This window comes from Orcinus orca, chromosome 5 (genome assembly GCF_937001465.1).
Source record: "Orcinus orca chromosome 5, mOrcOrc1.1, whole genome shotgun sequence".
In the NCBI taxonomy this organism is placed as follows: Eukaryota; Metazoa; Chordata; class Mammalia; order Artiodactyla; family Delphinidae; genus Orcinus; species Orcinus orca.
Genome location: NC_064563.1, coordinates 87,191,411 through 87,211,678, shown reverse-complemented (window position 1 = coordinate 87,211,678; position 20,268 = coordinate 87,191,411). Strand labels below are relative to the sequence as shown.

Genomic DNA, 20,268 nt, shown 5'->3' with positions numbered 1-20,268 from the left:
AAGCCCGCATACCTAGAGCCGGTGCTCCGCAACAAGAGAAGCCACCGCAATGAGAAGCTCACGCACTGCAACGAAGAGTAGTCCCCGCTTGCCGCAACTAGAGAAAGCCCGTGCTCAGCAACAAAGACCCAATGCAGCCAAAAATAAATAAATAAAATAAATATTTTTTTTAAAAATCTATAGAAGTTTTTTTTTAAAAATCTATTAAAATAATCTAAAAAAAAAAAGTAACCAAATACTAACATCATGGTGTCACATAAAGATGCTGGCCTGGATTCTTCAATGCATTATTATGTATACTCACTCTTTCTCTGCCTAGGATATTTTCCCTCCCCTGTTTTCTTGGCCTGGTTCTTTTCATCCTTGAAGTCTCAGCATAAGCTCCCCTGAGGGGAGCTTTGCTTGCCTTGCAGATTTTGCTATATGGCCTTGTTTTATGGTCTTACTGAAAGGTACAATTTTCCTTTATACTGTATAAATCTAATTAAGTAGTTATTCATGCAAGTATTAGTTTAATACTCTGCTTTCTTGTTGAACTATAAGTTCCATCTGTGCAGGGACCATGTCTGAGTAGTATTCCATTGTATATTTATGCCACATCTTCTTTATCCATTCATCTCTTGATGGCCACTTAGGTTGATTCCATATCTTGGTAATTATAAATAATGTTGCTATGAATACTGCGGTGCATGTATCTTTTCAAGTTAGTGTGTGTGTGGTTTTTTTAATAGAAAATATTTCTTACGTGAGCTTTCTATACGGGTTGTTGATGACCAATCTGGCTTCTGGCTTGGACAAGAGAATTGTACAGTGCCTGCTAAGTTGTTCTCAGGCTAAGGGGCTCAGTTCTCAGTGTGCCTGTTGAGCGTTTCAGGTATAGAAAGTCACTGAGGATGTAAAAACCTTTGTAGAAATGAAATGCACAGAAACTCTAACCATGAACAACCCTGACACCACATGAGGCACACTTGAGAAAGGGACTTTCTTTGGAATGTGAGAAGAAACAAAGCTAAATGAAGATGGGAGCAGCATTGCTCACAGAAGGGAGATCAAACACTCCATAGAAAATACATGTTACGGTGCAATTGCCCTCTGGGAGTTACAGGATTATGAAAGTCTAACTTAATTAAGGGAGAAAATAGGTCACATTTAACAACCACATACATGACACACCATTTTGATTATATAGAAAAACTGAAGAGGAGAGAAAAATTAAGAAATCAGAAATACAAGAGAGGCAACCGTGGAATGCAGCAATCTCTTCTCCTCCATCTATGTCAGGTATATGTTTTGATTTTGTATATATAAAAAATTCACCATTCTTCTAACTTCCCTCTCTAAAAACACTCGCAGTATACTTAAAAAAGAAATTTCAGATGTGAAAAGAAAGAGAAACAAAATGACCCAATGAAAATTTTTAAAAAAAAACTGAATTAAGAGGTAATAAATATTCTTCTCATAAAAATATACCTTGCACCTACTTTCCTTTCTCCCCCTTGTGTTATCAAATGACAGGTAATCAGGTACTTGTGAAACCTGCATGAAATCTTCCTGGTTTCAGGGCTCAAAGTCCCTGTGAGGTCGAGCTAATTACAGGTACATTTCTTCTGCAAGGCAGTCACACTCTGTACTGTTGAAGGCACAATTAATAATTGAACAAAGCGAGCTGGGGTTTTTTGCTCATATGGCTAAGGGTTGCAGTAGCTTTGCTGTCACACAGGGAGCAGAGCCTCTTCATTGGGTGTCTCCATGAAAGGCTTAGCATTATAGGCTGAAAAGGATCACCCCCTGTTTCCAAATTTTGAAAAGAATAAAAAACACACATAAAACAAAAAATCCTGGTTTCCTGTATAGCAGTAAAGGCAGATTCTCTCTCCTGTCCTCAGGAATATGATTATGATCAGGTGGTTATTTAGGTCAGATGTGAAAGAGATGAAAGAGTAGGCTTGGGAATTAATACCTGTTGTAGACAGAATTGGAGTCTGCCCTTGAGTCTGTGAATGCAGCAGGGAACTAGTTTTGTATGCGCCAGAATAGAATTTGACCCATAGAGAGGGCCTAGATAGAGGATTATAGAAGAATAAAGTTCTTTCCCTTGAGATGTCTTTAGGAATTTAATGGGGGATATCCCCAAAGCCCCATGGAGTCATAGATGAGTGCAGAAAATCCTTGACCTATGCCCCAAGCCATACTCTTGAGCAGGGGTCTGTAAACTATTCTGTAAAGGGCCAGGTAGAAAATATTTTAGGCTTTAGGGGCTAAGCCATATCTGTTGCAACTAGACTCTGCTGTTTTATTAAAAAAACAAAAAACAAAAAACATCCATAGACAATGTGTAACTGAATAAGCATGGTTTTGTTTCATTAAAAGTTTATTTATGGGCACTGAAATTTGAATGTCATATTTTTTTTTTGCATGTTAAATAATAGAATTCTTTTGATTTTTTTCTAACCATTTAAAAATTGCTCTAAGCTTGCAGGTGGTAAAAATGTGAGGCAGGTTGGATTTGGCCCAGGGACTAGTTTTCTGATCCCTAGGCTGACTATTGGGAATCCCTGTGTGTACACCAATTTTTCTAGTTGATTTTGAAGTCCCTAGTGTTCTCTGACTGTATGTAAATGCTGCCTTTATTGTGAAAGATCTAGCTTGTCCTTTGGTCTTTTGATAACTTGAAACATCATGGATAACCAGGTTATTCAGGGTTCAAACCATACGTTTACTATCGTGAAAAAGTCTACTAGAGTTAGCTATGAAGATCTAAACTCCTAGAACAAGCCTGGGAAACTCCGGTTTGATCTCATTACTTTACTAAACTGAGGGGATAAAAAAGAAACTCCGGTTTGATCTCATTACTTTACTAAACTGAGGGGATAAAAAAGAATATATCTTTAGGTTCAGATCACCAATAGCATTTTTCCCTGAAAATAAAAAACCCAAAACTGTTTACTAGTCAATAGTACACCAAAAGAATAAAGTATTTTTATTAATGCAGTTCATTTCTTGATTATAACTTGAATATAATCTATCTTCCTTCCTTCTTCCATTCTTTTATCTCCACTTATTCCATAAAAAATTGAGATTATAAGTAATATATGTATATAAAGATTTAAATTAATTACAAAAGGTGAGACAATATGAAAATAATGGTAAGAAAACAAGATGAAAGCAAGAGTGTGTCTGTATATGGATTTGATATCATAAAATTCCACATAGTTTATTTAAAATCCACTTCATTAATGTGTAATTTATATATGATTTCCTCTATTCTTTCACAGACCAGTCATAAATTTGGCTCTAAGTTTGGTAACAGTCAATACGATGAAGGACTCATGATTATTTGTAAAAACTCACTGGGTTCATTTTAAAAAACAAACCATTGCTTAGAGAAAGGACAGTAGAAACATTGAAAACAAAGAGGAGCTTTCTCAAAGTGTCCTTTCGGAGGAAACGATGTCGTACAATTAACCATCTCTCAAAAACAACATTGCAGAGAATGCAATGATTTTAGAGGATATCTTTTATAACAGTGGTCCCCAACCTTTCTGGCACCAGGGAGCAGTTTCATGGAAGACAATTTTTCCACAGACTGGGCGGGGGGTGGGGGAGAGTGGGGACAATGGTTCAGATGGTAACGTGAGCAATGGGGAGCAGCAAATGAAACTTCGCTCACTCGCCCACCACTCACCTCCCGCCGTGTGGGCTGGTTCCTAACAGGCCGCGGACCAGTCGCAGTCTGCGGCCCAGTGGTTTGGGACCCCTGTTTTGTGACATCCTTAAATATGTGCCCCAAACTTTTATACCAAATAGTCATTTAGTAAAAGCACTTCTACATGGGAAAGGTCTAGGTGTTGTGGTATTGAGGGTTAATATCATTCCATTCAAGGAGAATGTGCTCTGGAGGTTTAATTTAATCCAGGGGAAATGTATATGGTATCTAGATAATATATTATCTGATATTCACACTTCAGATAAGCCTGAATATGTATTTTTTTCCATGTGAGGTTTAAGATGGGAATGAGAGGATATGAGTTTGAGGTTGATCCCCCAAATAAGTGCTTCATTTATTGCTTTTATATATTATCAATAAATGACAAGCTGTATGCATTAACAATAGGATGGGTTTTGAGTGACATTGTCTTAAGAAAATAGAAGCCTATAATACGAATAACTGCCTAAATAAAAGACCATTCCATAGGTTAGTCCAAACTTCACCTGATAAATTAATTTGAGGGCTAATATGAAAGGGAGGCCCATATTCTCACACCACAAAATACAAAATATTTAAAGACGCTACAACCAAACACTACCCTGGCCTGGCCTTTTAGAAGTATCTCAGGATAGCTCCCATTGCCTATCTAGCTTTGCACAACAATTTTTCATGGTGTTCATTTCAGAATTAATATGTGATAAACGAGATGTCTAGATTTTATACGAGAAAACTTTAAAAGAATATCAGATATAAATCAGTTAAATGTTGGGGGTTAGCTACCAAAATAAATGACATTTTATAAGAATAATTGATCCATAGTTCCTCTTTCTGGAAAAACGAAATAGCAGGCCCCATTCTACAAATACTGTCATTCGCAAAGGCGTGGTTTTGCATATAAGAAAATTTCATCTGTCGAGTAGGGGAGGATGCATGCAGTTAATACTAAGTAATTTGGTAAAGTATTTAAATGAAGCTCAAAAGGCAGCAGAACCTCAGAACCCAGTTATAGTGGGAGGAGGAGGGGAGAATGCAGAAGACTTTCCTGAGAAATGATTTTCTGACTTTTACTGAATTAGCATCCATAGCTGGGGATCCAGAATGAGCTCATGAAGTTTAGTCCATGCCTGGTGCCCCTCCACAGAGCCAGATGCTAAGGATAGGATATTAGAAGTCACAAACAATTGTGTATTATCCCTAAAAGATTTCATCACAAGGTGCTACATATAAGGAAACTATATTTAAAAGCAAAGCAAAACTAAAAAACATACAAAGAGCTATGGAAATTTAATCCATACAAAATATTGCTCCAAGGCATTCAGGCACCAACCTGGCATATATTTCAGACATAATACTAAGTCATTTAATGCATTTAATGCTTCTATATTTGTTGCCTTGAGAAAGTGTTCTATTGGAAATGAAACATATCATATATAAATCATCAAAAATATATATATATTTTTCTCCCCCATGGTTGTAGACTTTATAGAGATGGATACATTAGCCAAGACCAGAGATGACCCTAAACAAGTCCTATGTCACTACTGTAATAGTGTTTTAATAACAATATACATGCTTGCCTTTTGGATCCAATGGAATCACAGAAACATGAGGATATTCTAAATAGCGTATGACATCTGGGGGACTGGTAGGTTACTTACCAGTTGGTGTAAGGTGTCTCCAGGTGATAACAGGTTCAGGACGGCCATTGGCCATGCAGACCAGGGTCACGTTGCTGCCCTCATTCACAGTGACATCCGAGGAAATGTTGGAGATCTTTGGTGGAACTGTAAAGACAAAAGCAAACGGAATATGTAAGCATGTCAGTAAAAGCAGGTTTCCAGTACTGGTCCATGCAACAGGAAGTGGCAAATTCAAGCGAAGTGCTTTTCTGACTTAAACCATTTGAATTTTTGTATTAAGAAGTCTGGGTGCTTTTGGACATCCTTACAGACTTAGTGAGCAGTTGAAAAGCGTGGTTCTTACTATAAGGTGAGAATCTCTCCACTATGGTCAAGTGCTGTAGGAAGTATGCAGAGTAACATAATGAAAATGTCTTAGCTCTTTTCTGATTACAATGGACCTTATTTGGTTATTAGAGAACATGCACACTTATACACATTAAGAATAAATTTTCTTATCACTAAATATTACCGACATTTATGTTCTTATGTGTATAAAATGATTATAGCCCACTATTTACTCCAAATGTCAGGAAAAGAAAAGCAGTGCTATTTAATGTCGGATTGCAGAGTTGTGTCATAAAGATGCAGTAATACCTTGTTGCTTATAATCTAGCCACAAAAGGAAACACTTGGTTAATCACTACAAGAGAAAACCTCTAAATATCATCTCGGTGTGTGACAGGCCTGATGATGTACCTTAGAGCTTAAAAATGGAATTAATAAGGCCTATGTCACAGACAGGTAGACTTTATAAAAATACTACTATTACTCCTAATACTATTACCACCACTACTACTAACACTTTAATAATAGCTAACTTTAAGCATTTGCTATACATAGGACCTTATGTAGATTACTTTATAAGTATTGTATTATCTCAATAATTCCTTATAATAAGGAAATAATACCCTATGAGGATTTTATTTATGGGTGGAAAACTAAGTTATAGTTATAGGCTAGGTGAGAAACAGAAAACAGATTTGAATCTGAAAAGACTCCAGGGCCCAAGCTCTTAAGCCCTACTTGAATGAATCTTCATCTTCACAATCCAGGCTACCAGATGGCCAAAAATGACAGAAATTACTTCTCCGTGATATGAGAAATGAGTCCCCAAGGGCTAGCTGCACTGCCGTCTGACTTCCTTCATTAGTGTTCTGGGTGGCAACATTAGATCTCACACTGGTGGGCTTAAGTGGAAAGTGAATTACTTACAAATTTCATCACAGAGGTTATGCACTGATTACAAATTGCAGAGTTTATGCTTTGACTGTGATTTTCCTTTTTTTTAACTCTTAGCTGCTTATGCTGTCTCTGAAAAACTATGTGTCAGGGGAGGGAGGAAGACAAGAGAGCATGAAGTATTTCAATAATAAAAAAAACTCTTATTTTTTCTCACTCTTCCTGCCCATTATAGACTCTGTGCAATGACAAATAAAACAGGAACATTTTCTGCTTGTAGAGGCAGCTGCCTGACAACTGTATTATCCCTGTAGATCCCTGTTAGCAGTTATTGATGGTACCTGGGCAGCTGACCAGGTCAGAGTGTCACAAGGAGGAAGTGGGAGGAGGATCCTCTTGACCTTGGCATTCTTCTCACAGTGACATCTGATATGGCCTCTGGGTAGGAACCAGTGATTCCAAATCAAACCCAATGGCAGAAATAGAATGTAGTTGATTCCTGTCACTTAGCAACTTCTATTTGTAGAGTTTCTGTTTCCCCTTTGGGTTCAGAGTAGTTTTCTCATATTCATACAGACTTACAGTATACCCTCCCAGACTTTCACAATGAGGACCTGAAAGGTTATATCCGTTTAATAGGGAAGAATATGAGGCACAGAGTGGAATAATGGCTTATCAAGGGTGATCACATCACGAAATATGGCTAGGCTTAGAACCCAGAGCTCCTGAATGTACAATTGTTCTACTGTTTAATATTAACAGTTTTTAATTCCCAGTCGAGTAAGCCATGGTTCTGAACATGTCCAAAAACACCTACAATACAACCTATGATGGTGTTTGAGAACAAGACTTGGACATCCTAGGTACCTCCCTCAACAATCTAAGAACTGTAACAGGAAGCTATATAGTAATTGTAAAAGCTCACGTCACTCAATTCAAAGTTTATTCTGAACTCCAAGACCAGACGTAGAGTAGAGAAAAGAAACACAGATGTGTTCTGATTTAAAAAAAAAAAAAAAGTGGAGGGGGAAAGATTCCATATCCCTAATATATAAACATGTAAATTTACAAAATAGAAAAAAAATCTCCAATGGCCAAGATCTGAGAGAGTTATTATTTATGATAAAATTTACTCATATTGCCTCTCCTTTATAGGAGGAATATATATGTACTAAGGACTTTGATTTTACATGGACACAAGTAAGGTCACTTGCTCAATATTACATAGACAGGTAGTAATAAAATTGGGAATAAAATCTAGAATAATTAGCTACAGGGCTATGCTTTAGCCACCAAACTATATTCTTTCTCCTAATTAAGGACAGTATATTCAGGTCCTGAATCTCAGACACTGGAGATACACAAAGTGTTTGTGTTGAACAGTTAGAAATGCAATCATGTTGACATTGTATCCCACCTTCCTCTGGGTCACTAACCAGTAGTTTCACTCCATCATTTATCTTCCTACTTTATTGTACTTTGTATCAGCTTCTTGCCATAAGCATTTATATATGATGTAGCCTTTTTGCTCTAGAAAGAAATCCCTCCCCAAATCCCGTCTTACCTTCTTATTTACTTTTAACTTCTCTATCTCCAAATTTTTGAAGGAATTGTTCTATACCATGTCTTCACTTCCCATTCACACTCCAACCTTCAGTGCAATCTGCATTCTCTCATTAACCTCCAAAGAAACTGCTCTCAAGAGGCTCACCAATTTGTTTGAACCATACTGTTTTCAGGTCCAATGAAAATTTTTGTTATTATTCCTATTTTTCACTGAAGTAGTTGACTTTGTTGACCGGAACCTCATTCTTCCTTTCCTTAGTTTCTAGGTCACAAACTCAACTGCTTTTCCTCTTACCCTTCTGGCCAACCTTCCAAGTTTAACTTTTGGTCTTATCTTGTCCCCTTCCTTAAACATCTGAAGGTTTGATCACTGTCTTCTTTTTAAATATTATTCACTGTGATCACTCACTACTCATCTACTCTTGAGCTTCAGAAGCTAATGTCATGCTATTGATGACTCCCAAATCAGTAACTTCAGCCCATATTTTTCTCATGACCTTTATATCTGCACTTTCAATGAACAAACTATTCTACGTCTCCACTGAATGTCTCACAGAAATCCAGGATTCAACATACTCAGGGGTCATCGTCTTCCTTCCCACAGAGAACCTGTAATCTTGTGATCACTTTCTCAGTAATGGTGTCCCCATGAAAACAGTTGCCCAAACCAAAAAAGAAGTTTATCTCCCTCGACGGCTCTCTCTCCTTTACTGCCCCCATATAAAATGGATCCCCAAATTCTACGGCTTATGACTTTTAAATATCTCTCAGATTCATTTATCACTCTCAATTCCTCTCTCAATTCCTATTCCTACTAGCCTTGTTCCAACCATCGACATTTCTTTTTATTTTTTTTTGCCTGAATTACCGCAAAAGCATTACAACTAGTTTCTTTGCCTCTAGTCTTCTTCTCTCCAAGCTCACTGTCATTCATTCACCATACTGCAATCAGAATTTTCCCCCTAAATGGCAAATATGAATATGGTATCCTCTGATTAATCTCATTGCCCTCAAAATAAAAACTTCTTAATATGGCTTAATAGGTCATTCATGGTTAGCCCCTGCTTCTCTCTCCTGCCTTATTTCCTATTCCCTTTGCGTTGTGTCATCCAGTCAGATCAAACAACTTTTGATTCCTGTAATATACTGTCTTTGTTTACTCCCAGGCATTTAACATTCTATTTTTTTCTACATGGAATGTCTTCTTTCAACTCTTCACGTGACTCTTCCATTTCCTCCATCAGGTCTCAACTTGTCAGCTTGTTTTCTCACTTTTTCCAGGAAGACTGTCCTGTCATCCCCCACCTACCCCCAACCCCACTCCTGATTCCATATTGGGTGCCCCTCCTGTGTTCTCACACTGTACCCTGTGTTTCTCCACACAGCACTGAACCATAATTGCTGGATTATTTACCTATGCCAGTCACTAAACTGAAAGAGGCAGACAGGAAGGCCTTTGTCCACTGAATCTTAACAGAGCACGGTACTTGGAATATGGTAGGTGCTCAGTCAGTGTGTTTGAAAAAAGAAATGAATGAAATTTTTCTCTCCAACTCTTTTCTGAGCTCAAAGAAGTCATCTCATTAAATTTTTGTCACAAAGGAGCAAGCTTTTATTCTGAACCAGTAAAACATTTTTATCAATATTTCTTTAGGTACCCATCTAGTCATCTATTTCACTATCAACTTTGACTCAATTAAAAAAAATTGAGGACGAGGGGAAGATGGTGAAAGAATAAGACACGATCACCTTCCTCCCCACAGATACAACAGAAATACATCTACACGTGGAACAACTCCTACAGAACACCTACTGAACGCTGGCAGAAGACCTCAGACCTCCCAAAAGGCAAGACTCTCCCCACGTACCTGGGTAGAGCAAAAGAAAAAAGAATAAACTGAGACAAAAGAATAGGGACGGGACCCGCACCAGTGGGAGGGAGCTGTGAAGGAGGAAATGTTTCCACACACTAGGCAGCCCCTTCGTGGGCGGAGACTGTGGGTGGTGCAGGGGGAAAGCTTCGGAGCCGCGGAGGAGAGCACAGAAACAGGGGTGCGGAGGACAAAGCGGGGAGATTCCCGCACAGAAGATCAGTGCCGACTGGCACTCACTAGCCCGAGAGGCTTGTCTGCTCACTCACCGGGGCGGGCGGGGCTGCGAGCTGAGGCTCGGGCTTCGGTCGGAGCGCAGGGAGAGGACTGGGGTTGGCGGCATGAACACAGCCTGCAGGGGGTTAGTGTGCCACAGCTAGCCGGGAGGGAGTCCGGGGAAAAGTCTGGACCTGCCGAAGAGGCAAGAGACTTTTTCTTCCCTCTTTATTTCCTGGTGCGCGATGAAAGGGGATTAAGAGCGCTGCTTAAAGGAGCTCCAGAGACTGGCGCGAGCCGCGGCTAAAAGCGCGGACGCCAGAGACGGGCATGAGACGCTAAGGCTGCTGCTGCCGCCACCAAGAAGCCTGTGTGTGAGGACAGGTCACTATCCACACCCCCTTCCGGGGAGCCTGTGCAGCCTGCCACTGCCAGGGTCCCGGGATCCACAGACAACTCTCCCGGGAGAATGCACGGCGCGCCTCACGCTGGTGCAACGTCACGCCGGCCTCTGCCGCCGCAGGCCCGCCCCGCACTCCGTGCCCCTCCCTCCCCCCCCTCCCGGCCTGAGTGAGCCAGAGCCCCCGAAGCAGCGGCTCCTTTAACCCCGTCCTGTCTGAGCAAAGAACAGATGGCTTCCGGCGACCTACACACAGAGGCGGGGCCAAATCCAAAGCTGAGCCTTGGGAGCTGTGAGAACAAAGAAGAGAAAAGGAAATCTCTCCCAGCAGCCTCAGAAGCAGCGGATTAAATCTCCACAATCAACTTGATGTACCCTGCATCTGTGGAATACCTGAATAGACAACGAATCATCCCAAATTGAGGAGGTGGACTTTGAGAGCAAGATTTATGATTTTTTTCCCCTTTTCCTCTTTTTGTGAGTGTGTATGTGTATGCTTCTGTGTGAGATTTTGTCTGTATAGCTTTTTTGTTGTTGTTCTTAACATCTTTATTGAGGTATAATTACTTTACAACGGTTGTATAACGTTGCTTCCACCATTTGTCCTAGGGTTCTATCTGTCCGGTTTTTTTTTTTTCTTTAAAAAAATTTATTTTTGTTCTTAATAATTATTTTTTATTTTAATAACTTTATTTTATTTTATCTTACTTTATTTTATTTTACTTTATCTTCTTTTCTCTTTCCTTCCTTCCCTCCTTCCTTCCTTCCTCACTCCCTCCCTCCCTTCTTTCCTTCCTTCCTTCCTTCATTCCTTCCTTCCTTTCTCCCTTTTATTCTGAGCCGTGTGGATGAAAGGCTTTTGGTGCTGCAGCCAGGAGTCAGTGCTGTGCCTCTGAGGTGGGAGAGCCAACTTCAGGACACTGGTCCACAAGACACCTCCCAGCTCCACATAATATCAAACGGCGAAAATCTCCCAGAGATCTCCATCTCAACACCAGCACCCAGCTTCACTCAATGACCAGCAAGCTACAGTGTTGGACACCCTATGCCAAACAACTAGCAAGACAGGAACACAACCCCACCCATTAGCAGAGAGGCTGCTTAAAATCATAATAAGTCCACAGGCACCGCAAAACACACCACCAGACGTGGACCTGCCCACCAGAAAGACAAGATCCAGCCTCATCCACCAGAACACAGGCACTAGTCTCCTCCACCAGGAAGCCTACACAACCCACTGAACGAAACTTAGCCACTGGGGAGACACACCAAAAACAACGGGAACTATGAACCTGCAGCTTGCAAAAAGGAGACCCCAATCACAGTAAGATAAGCAAAATGAGAAGACAGAAAAACACACAGCAGATGAAGGAGCAAGATAAAAACCCACCAGACCTAACAAATGAAGAGGAAATAGGCAGTCTACCTTTGAAAGAATTCAGAATAATGATAGTAAAGATGATCCAAAATCTTGGAAATAGACAAAATGCAATAAACATTTAACAAGGACCTAGAAGAACTAAAGATGAAACAAACAATGATGAACAACAAAATAAATGAAATGAAAAAGACCCTAGATGGGATCAATAGCAGAATAACTGAGGCAGAAGAATGGATAAGTGACCTGGAAGATAAAATAGTGGAAATAACTACTGCAGAGCAGAATAAAGAAAACAGAATGCAAAGAACTGAGGACAGTCTCAGAGACCTCTGGGACAACATTAAGTTCACCAACATTAGAATTACAGGGGTTCCAGAAAAAGAAGAGAAAAAGAAAGGAACTGAGAAAATATTTGAAGAGATTATAGTTGAAAACTTCCCTAATATGGGAAAGGAAATAGTTAATCAATTCCAGGCAGCACAGAGAGTCCCATACAGGATAAATCCAAAGAAATATGCCAAGACACATATTAATCAAACTGTCAAAAATTAAATACAAAGAAGACATATTAAAAGCAGCAAGGGAACAACAACAAATAACACACAAGGGAATCCACATAAGGTTAACAGCTGATCTTTCAGCAGAAACTCTGCAAGCCAGAAAGGACTGGCAGGACATATTTAAAGTGATGAAGGAGAAAAACCTACAACCAAGATTACTCTACCCAGCAAGGGTCTCATTCAGATTTGATGGAGAAATTAAAACCTTTACCGACAAGCAAAAGCTGAGAGAGTTCAGCACCACCAAACCAGCTTTACAATGAATGCTAAAGGAACTTCTCTAGGGAAGAAACACAAGAGAAGGAAAAGACCTACAATAATGAACCCAAAACAATTAAGAAAATGGGAATAGGAACATACATATCAATAATTACCTTAAGTGTAAATGGACTAAATGCTCCCACCAAAAGACACAGATTAGCTGAATGGATACAAAAACAAGACCCATATATATGCTGTCTACAAAAGACCCACTTCAGACCTAGAGACACATACAGACTGAATGTAAGGGGATGGAAAATGATATTCCATGCAAATGGAAACCAAAAGAAAGCTGGAGTAGCAGTTCTCATATCAGACAAAATAGACTTTAAAATAAAGACTATTAGAAGAGACAAAGAAGGACACTACATACTGATCAAGGGTTTGATCCAAGAAGAAGATATAACAATTGTAAATACTTATGCACCCAGCATAGGAGCACCTCAATACATAAGGCAAATACTAAGAGCCATAAAAGGGGAAATCGACAGTAAATCATTCATAGTAGGGGACTTCAACACCCCACTTTCACCAATGGACAGATCATCCAAAATGAAAATAAATAAGGAAACACAAGCGTTAAATGATACATTAAACAAGATGGACTTAATTGATATTTATAGGACATTCCATCCAAAAACAACAAAATACACATTTTTCTCAAGTGCTCATGGAACATTCTCCAGGACAGATCATATCTTGGGTCACAAATCAAGCCTTGGTAAATTTAAGAAAATTGAAATTGTATCAAGTATCTTTTCCGACCACAGCGCTATGAGACTAGATATCAATTACAGGAAAAGATCTGTAAAAAATACAAACACATGGAGGCTAAACAATACACTACCTAATAACGAAGTGACCACTGAAGAAATCAAAGAGGAAATCAAAAAATACCTAGAAACAAATGACAATGGAGACACGATGACCCAAAACCTACGGGATGCAGCAAAAGCAGTTCTAAGAGGGAATTTTATAGCAATACAATCCTACCTTAAGAAACAGGAAACACCTCGAATAAACAACCTAACATTGCACCTAAAGCAATTAGAGAAAGAAGAACACAAAAACCCCAAAGTTAGCAGAAGGAAAGAAATCATAAAAATCAGATCAGAAATAAATGAAAAAGAAATGAAGGAAACAATAGCAAAGATCAATAAAACTAAAAGCTGGTTCTTTGAGAAGATAAACAAAATAGATAAACCATTAGCCAGACTCATCAAGAAAAAAAAGGAGAAGACTCAATTCAATAGAATTAGAAATAAAACAGGAGAAGTAACAACTGACACTGCAGAAATAAAAGAGATCATGAGAGATTACTACAAGCAACTCTATGCCAATAAAATGGATAACCTGGAAGAAATGGACAAATTCTTAGAAATGCACAACCTGCCAAGATTGAATCAGGAAGAAATAGAAAAGATGAACAGACCAATCACAAGCACTGAAATTGAAACTGTGATTAAAAATCTTCCAACAAACAAAAGCCCAGGACCAGATGGCTTCATAGGCGAATTCTATCAAACATTTACAGAAGCGCTAACACCTATCCTTCTCAAACTCTTCCAAAATATAGCAGAGGGAGGAACACTCCCAAACTCATTCTACGAGGCCACCATCACCCTGATACCAAAACCAGACAAGGATGTCACAAAGAAAGAAAACTAAAGGCCAATATCACTGATCAATATAGATGCAAAAATCCTCAACAAAATACTAGCAAACAGAATCCAACAGCACACTAAAAGGATCATACACCATGATCAAGTGGGCTTTATTCCAGGAATGCAAGGATTCTTCAATATACGCAAATCAATCAACATGATACTCCATATTAACAAACTGAAGGAGAGAAACCATATGATCATCTCAATAGATGCAGAGAAAGCTTTTGAAAAAATTCAACACCCATTTATGATAAAAACCCGGCGGAAAGTAGGCATAGAGGGAACTTTCCTCAACATAATAAAGGCCATATATGACAAACCCACAGCTAACTTCGTCCTCAATGGTGAAAAACTGAAAGCATTTCCACTAAGATCAGGAACAAGACAAGGTTGCCCACTCTCACCACTCTTATTCAACATAGTTTTGGAAGTTTTAGCCACAGCAATCAGAGAAGTAAAGGAAATAAAAGGAATCCAAATCAGGAAAGAAGAAGTAAAGCTGTCACTGCTTGCAGATGACATGATACTATACATAGAGAATCCTAAAGATGCTACCAGAAAACTACTAGAGCTAATCAATAAATCTTGCAAAGTAGCAGGATACAAAATGAATGCACAGAAGTCTCTGGCATTCCTATACACTAATGATGAAAAATCTGAAAGTGAAATCAAGAAAACACTCCCATTTACCACTGCAACAAAAAGAATAAAATATCTAGGAATAAACCTATCTAAGGAGACAAAAGACCTGTATGCAGAAAATTATAAGACACTGATGAAAGAAATTAAAGATGATACAAATAGATGGAGAGATATACCATGTTCTTGGATTGGAAGAATCAACATTGTGAAAATGCCTCTACTACCCAAAGCCATCTACAGATTCAATGCAGTCCCTATCAAACTACCACTGGCATTTTTCACAGAACTAGAACAAAAAGTTTCACAATTTGTATGGAAACACAAAAGACCCCGAATAGCCAAAGCAATCTTGAGAACGAAAAATGGAGGTGGAGGAATCAGGCTCCCTGACTTCAGACTATACTACAAAGCTACAGTAATCAAGACAGTATGGTACTGGCACAAAAACAGAAATATAGATCAATGGAACAGGATAGAAAGCCCAGAGATAAACCCACGCACATATGGTCACCTTATCTTTGATAAAGGAGGTCGGAATGTACAGTGGAGAAAGGACAGCCTCTTCAATAAGTGGTGCTGGGAAAACTGGACAGGTACATGTAAAAGTATGAGATTAGAACACTCCTTAACACCATACACAAAAATAAGCTCAAAATGGATTAAAGACCTAAATGTAAGGCCAGAAACTATCAAACTCTTAGAGGAAAACATAGGCAGAACACTCTATGACATAAATCACAGCAAGATCCTTTTTGACCCACCTCCTAGAGAAATGGAAATAAAAACAAAAATAAACAAATGGGACCTAATGGAACTTCAAAGCTTTTGCACAGCAAAGGAAACCATAAACAAGACCAAAAGACAACCCTCAGAATGGGAGAAAATATTTGCAAATGAAGCAACTGACAAAGGATTAATCTCCAAAATTTATAAGCAGCTCATGCAGGTCAATAGCAAAAAAAAACCCGATCCAAAAATGGGCAGAAGACCTAAATAGACATTTCTCCAAAGAAGATATACAGACTGCCAACAAACACATGAAAGAATGCTCAACATCATTAATCATTAGAGAAATGCAAATCAAAACTACAATGAGACATCATCTCACACCAGTCAGAATGGCCATCATCAAAAAATCTACAAACAGTAAATGCTGGAGAGGGTGTGAAGAAAAGGGAACACTCTTGCACTGCTGGTGGGAATGTGAATTGGTTCAGCCACTATGGAGAACAGTATGGAGGTTCCTTAAAAAATGAAAAATAGAACTACCATATGACCCAGCAATCCCACTACTGGGAATATACCCTGAGAAAACCATAATTCAAAAAGAGTCATGTACCAAAATGTTCATTGCAGCTCTATTTACAATAGCCCGGAGATGGAAACAACCTAAGTGTCCATCATCGGATGAATGGATAAAGAAGATGTGGCACATATATACAATGGAATATTACTCAGCCATAAAAAGAAACGAAATTGAGCTATTTGTAATGAGGTGGATGGACCTAGAGTCTGTCATACAGAGTGAAGTAAGTCAGAAAGAGAAAGACAAATACCACAAGTTAACACATATATATGGAATTTAAGGGAAAAAAAATGTCCTGACGAACCTAGGGGTAAGACAGGAATAAAGTCACAGACCTACTAGAGAATGGACTTCAGGATAGTGGGAGGGGGAAGGGTAAGCTGTGATAAAGTGAGAGAAGGCATGGACATATGTACACTACCAAACGTAAAATAGATAGCTAGTGAGAAGTAGCCGCATAGCACAGGGAGATCAGCTCAGTGCTTTGTGACCACCTAGAGGGGTGGGATAGGGAGGGTGGGAGGGAGGGAGACACAAGAGGGAAGAGATATGGGAACATATGTATATGTATAACTGATTCACTTTGTTATAAAGGAGAAACTAACACACCATTGTAAAGCAATTATACTCCAATAAACATGAAAAAAAAAAAAAAGTAAATGCAATACAATAATGCCACCAACAAGGTGTTAATCTCCAAAACAGACAGTTAAAAAAAAAAAAAAATTGACCATGGGGCAGAAAAATGTTCATATATTTTAGAAACCAAGATGAACTTGGTGTCCAACTTCCTCAATTACAGACGTTTCAGGGTTTTAACTTCTTTTTTTCTTTTCTAAATAGTTCCTTCCTAGTTTCCTATAGTAATTCATGCAGTCTTCATTTATACCATCACTGATAACATAATATTAAATAGGCAAATCAAAGTTTTTTTTTCTGTTACTCATAAAATTTTTATAAAGATTCTGGGAAGTAAAAAGTATTTTTATTATTTTTACTGCCATTTTACAGATGTGGACATAAGGGATAAAATGGGTAAAAATCACATTAGCTAAGGAATTATAGAGCTAGTACCAAAACCAAAGGCTTACAGATTTCCCAAACTTAGCTCTTCCTCTCTATTACACTCACTTTTGCAAAAGTGGTTCCAAATAGTATTTGTTACTCTATTTTAATTCTCAGTAAGGATGACTACTTAGGAAATACTGTTTAACATGATAACCTTATTTGCATCAGCAAACATAAGTTGTTTATGAAAATCACTGTAATATTGATTTATGTTCAATTCTTGGGTCATCACAGTAGTCTGGGTAGTTTTTGTTTGTTAGTTTGTTTTGGTTTTCTCTTTCTGGAGTATTTCCTAACAATTTTTACTCAAAGGATATTAATGTGATTTATTATATTTTCCTAAATTTTATGCCATGAACCATTTATTTAAAGTTTTCAGCCTATTCAGTTTCAGTGACTTCTCCAGTTTGTCTGGAGCTCCTTATACCATAAGGAATTGACCTTTTGTTATTTACAATTTCCCCAATTTATTCTTAATTTTATGACCATATTTGTTTTGTAGGTGTCTTTTTTCTTTTTTTTTTTTTTTTTTTGGCCATGTGATGCGATGCAGCATGCGGGATCTCAGTTCCCCGACCAGGAATCAAACCCATGCCCCCTTCCAGTGAAAGCATGGAGCCCTAACCACTGGACCACCAGGGAAGCCCGAAGTCTTAATTTTTCTATTTATCTTTCTTTTGTGATTTCTTCTATTGCTTCTGGGCATATTAGGTCTTTTTATAACATAAGATCAGTTAAATGCTTATCTCTATTTCTTTTATTTTCCTTTTAATGGTCTGTTTCATTTTTTAAAAAGTGAACTCTTTACATCATATGGGATTTACTTATGGTGTGAACTGTAACTAAATTTTCCCCCATATGTTTTTAGTCAATTTCCCCAATACCATTTGCTAAATAATATAAAATGCATACGTCATTTTGGTTTTCAGAATTACCCTATATAGTGCTACCCATTTGGCCAGAGCAATATTTTCTGGGAAACGTAAATATAAGCCTTACTTACCATGCCAAGTAATTTATCAAAATATTTGAAAATATAAGTCATTAATCTTTCGGACACCACACTATTATTAGGTGTTGCCAGTTCCAAAATTAATTGTTTATTAGAATAATACCTTCTAAAATGCTGAGTGAAAAACATAATTTAGATACCCTTCTTTCAGGACATTAGCAAAATTCATTATTCAAAGTAATCCTCAGGGTTTCCATTGTAAAAAAAAATGTAAAATGAATATGCCACACCCAACACTTCTAATTTTAAAATCTGATTAAATAGGTAATACTTTTTCATTGAAATTCACATATGTTCAATGATAAAGAAATGCATGTTTTTTAAAATTTTATTCAGTGCAAAGTGAATGGCAGTTTCTAAAATAATGCTAACATCTAGCTGCACTTGGATACATGAATTCCTTCAGCTGTGCAATGAACCAGCAGTAAGTAAGATATGACACAAGCAGTCTGGCTCTGGCACCCATGATTTTATTGTCCTTTCTCACACTTTTTGTAATTTTCTTACCCACTACCTCTACCAGATCTCCAGGGCTGCCTTGTTTTTTGTGGACTCAGAGCTGCCTGTACATTTTTGTACAGTTCTCCAGGTTCAAACTTATCCCTTCTTCCCTTTTGTATGAAACTAACATCTCTTGTGTATGACCGAAAGTGGAAATGCAGGCAAGGTCAGGGACATAGTGGAGTGTTTAATCTGCCCCAATCCATGCCTTCTTCTTCTGGCAAGACACCCTACTTTTCCTTTGGAGAACTACCTCTCATCCCACTGCCATTGGTTTGTTGGGATTGTCAATCAGGTAACCTGTTTTCCTTAGCCAAAGAAAATTACCTAAGTTGGGCATTTCAGACTCTCCCTCCTTAGAACTTGGGTTTTTTTGTTTTTGTTTTTTTTGCGGTACGCGGGCCTCTCACTGTTGTGGCCTCTCCCGTTGCGGAGCACAGGCTCTGGACGCGCAGGGTCAGCGGCCATGACTTACGGGCCCAGCCGCTCCGCGGCATGTGGGATCTTCCCGGACCGGGGCACGAACCCGTGTCCCCCGCATCGGCAGGCGGATTCTCAACCACCGCGCCACCAGGGAAGCCCAGAACTTGGTTTTTATAAGAAATAGTTTAAAAGAGGTAGAAGTTGATTGACTGTGTTAATGGCTCCAGTTTTCCACTCTTCCCTAACAATTTTTCCTAACAATTTATGCCATGAACCATTCCACATCCACATCCTTTACCATGCCTATGCCCTCCTATAGTGGGTGGTACACATTTTTACATTCCTGGACCATGTCACCTGTTTTGGCCAAGGATATCAGTATAGGTAATATGAGCAGAGCCTTGACAAGTGCTGAAACAATTGGACTCACTTGGCCTCTGCCTCTGCCATCACCATGAAAAGCACATGCTGAACTGAGCCTTTTGGTCCCAGGAGAAGGAAGATGGGAAATGGCAAATAGGATTGCCAGATAAAATACAAGGTACTCATTCAAATACAAATTTCAGATAAACAACAAGTATTTATTTTTAGTATAAGTATGTTCCAAATATTACATGGGACATATTTATACTAAAAATTATTTATTATCTAAAATTCAAATTTAACTGGGCATCCTATGTTTTTAATTGATGAATCTGACAACCTCAGGAACACAGTCACCTGTAGTGAAGCCCAGCCTAGAAGTGTGCTGACTTGTACATTTGTGAGAAATAAAGAGCAACTATTATTGTTTTATGCCCATGAATTTTGGACTGGTTTGTTTA

General features: G+C 38.5%; 1 protein-coding gene across 3 annotated transcripts in view; it reads right to left on the bottom strand.

Moving 5' to 3' along the window:
- Positions 1-20,268, bottom strand: part of LSAMP (limbic system associated membrane protein) — a 655,299-nt gene that overhangs the window by 214,568 nt on the left and 420,463 nt on the right. For all 3 annotated transcript variants that reach the window (XM_004278510.4, XM_004278509.3, XM_033403269.2), the window contains exon 3: positions 5,368-5,493. In XM_004278510.4, coding sequence (XP_004278558.1) covers positions 5,368-5,493 — 126 coding nt within the window. The remainder of the gene's footprint in view (positions 1-5,367; positions 5,494-20,268) is intronic.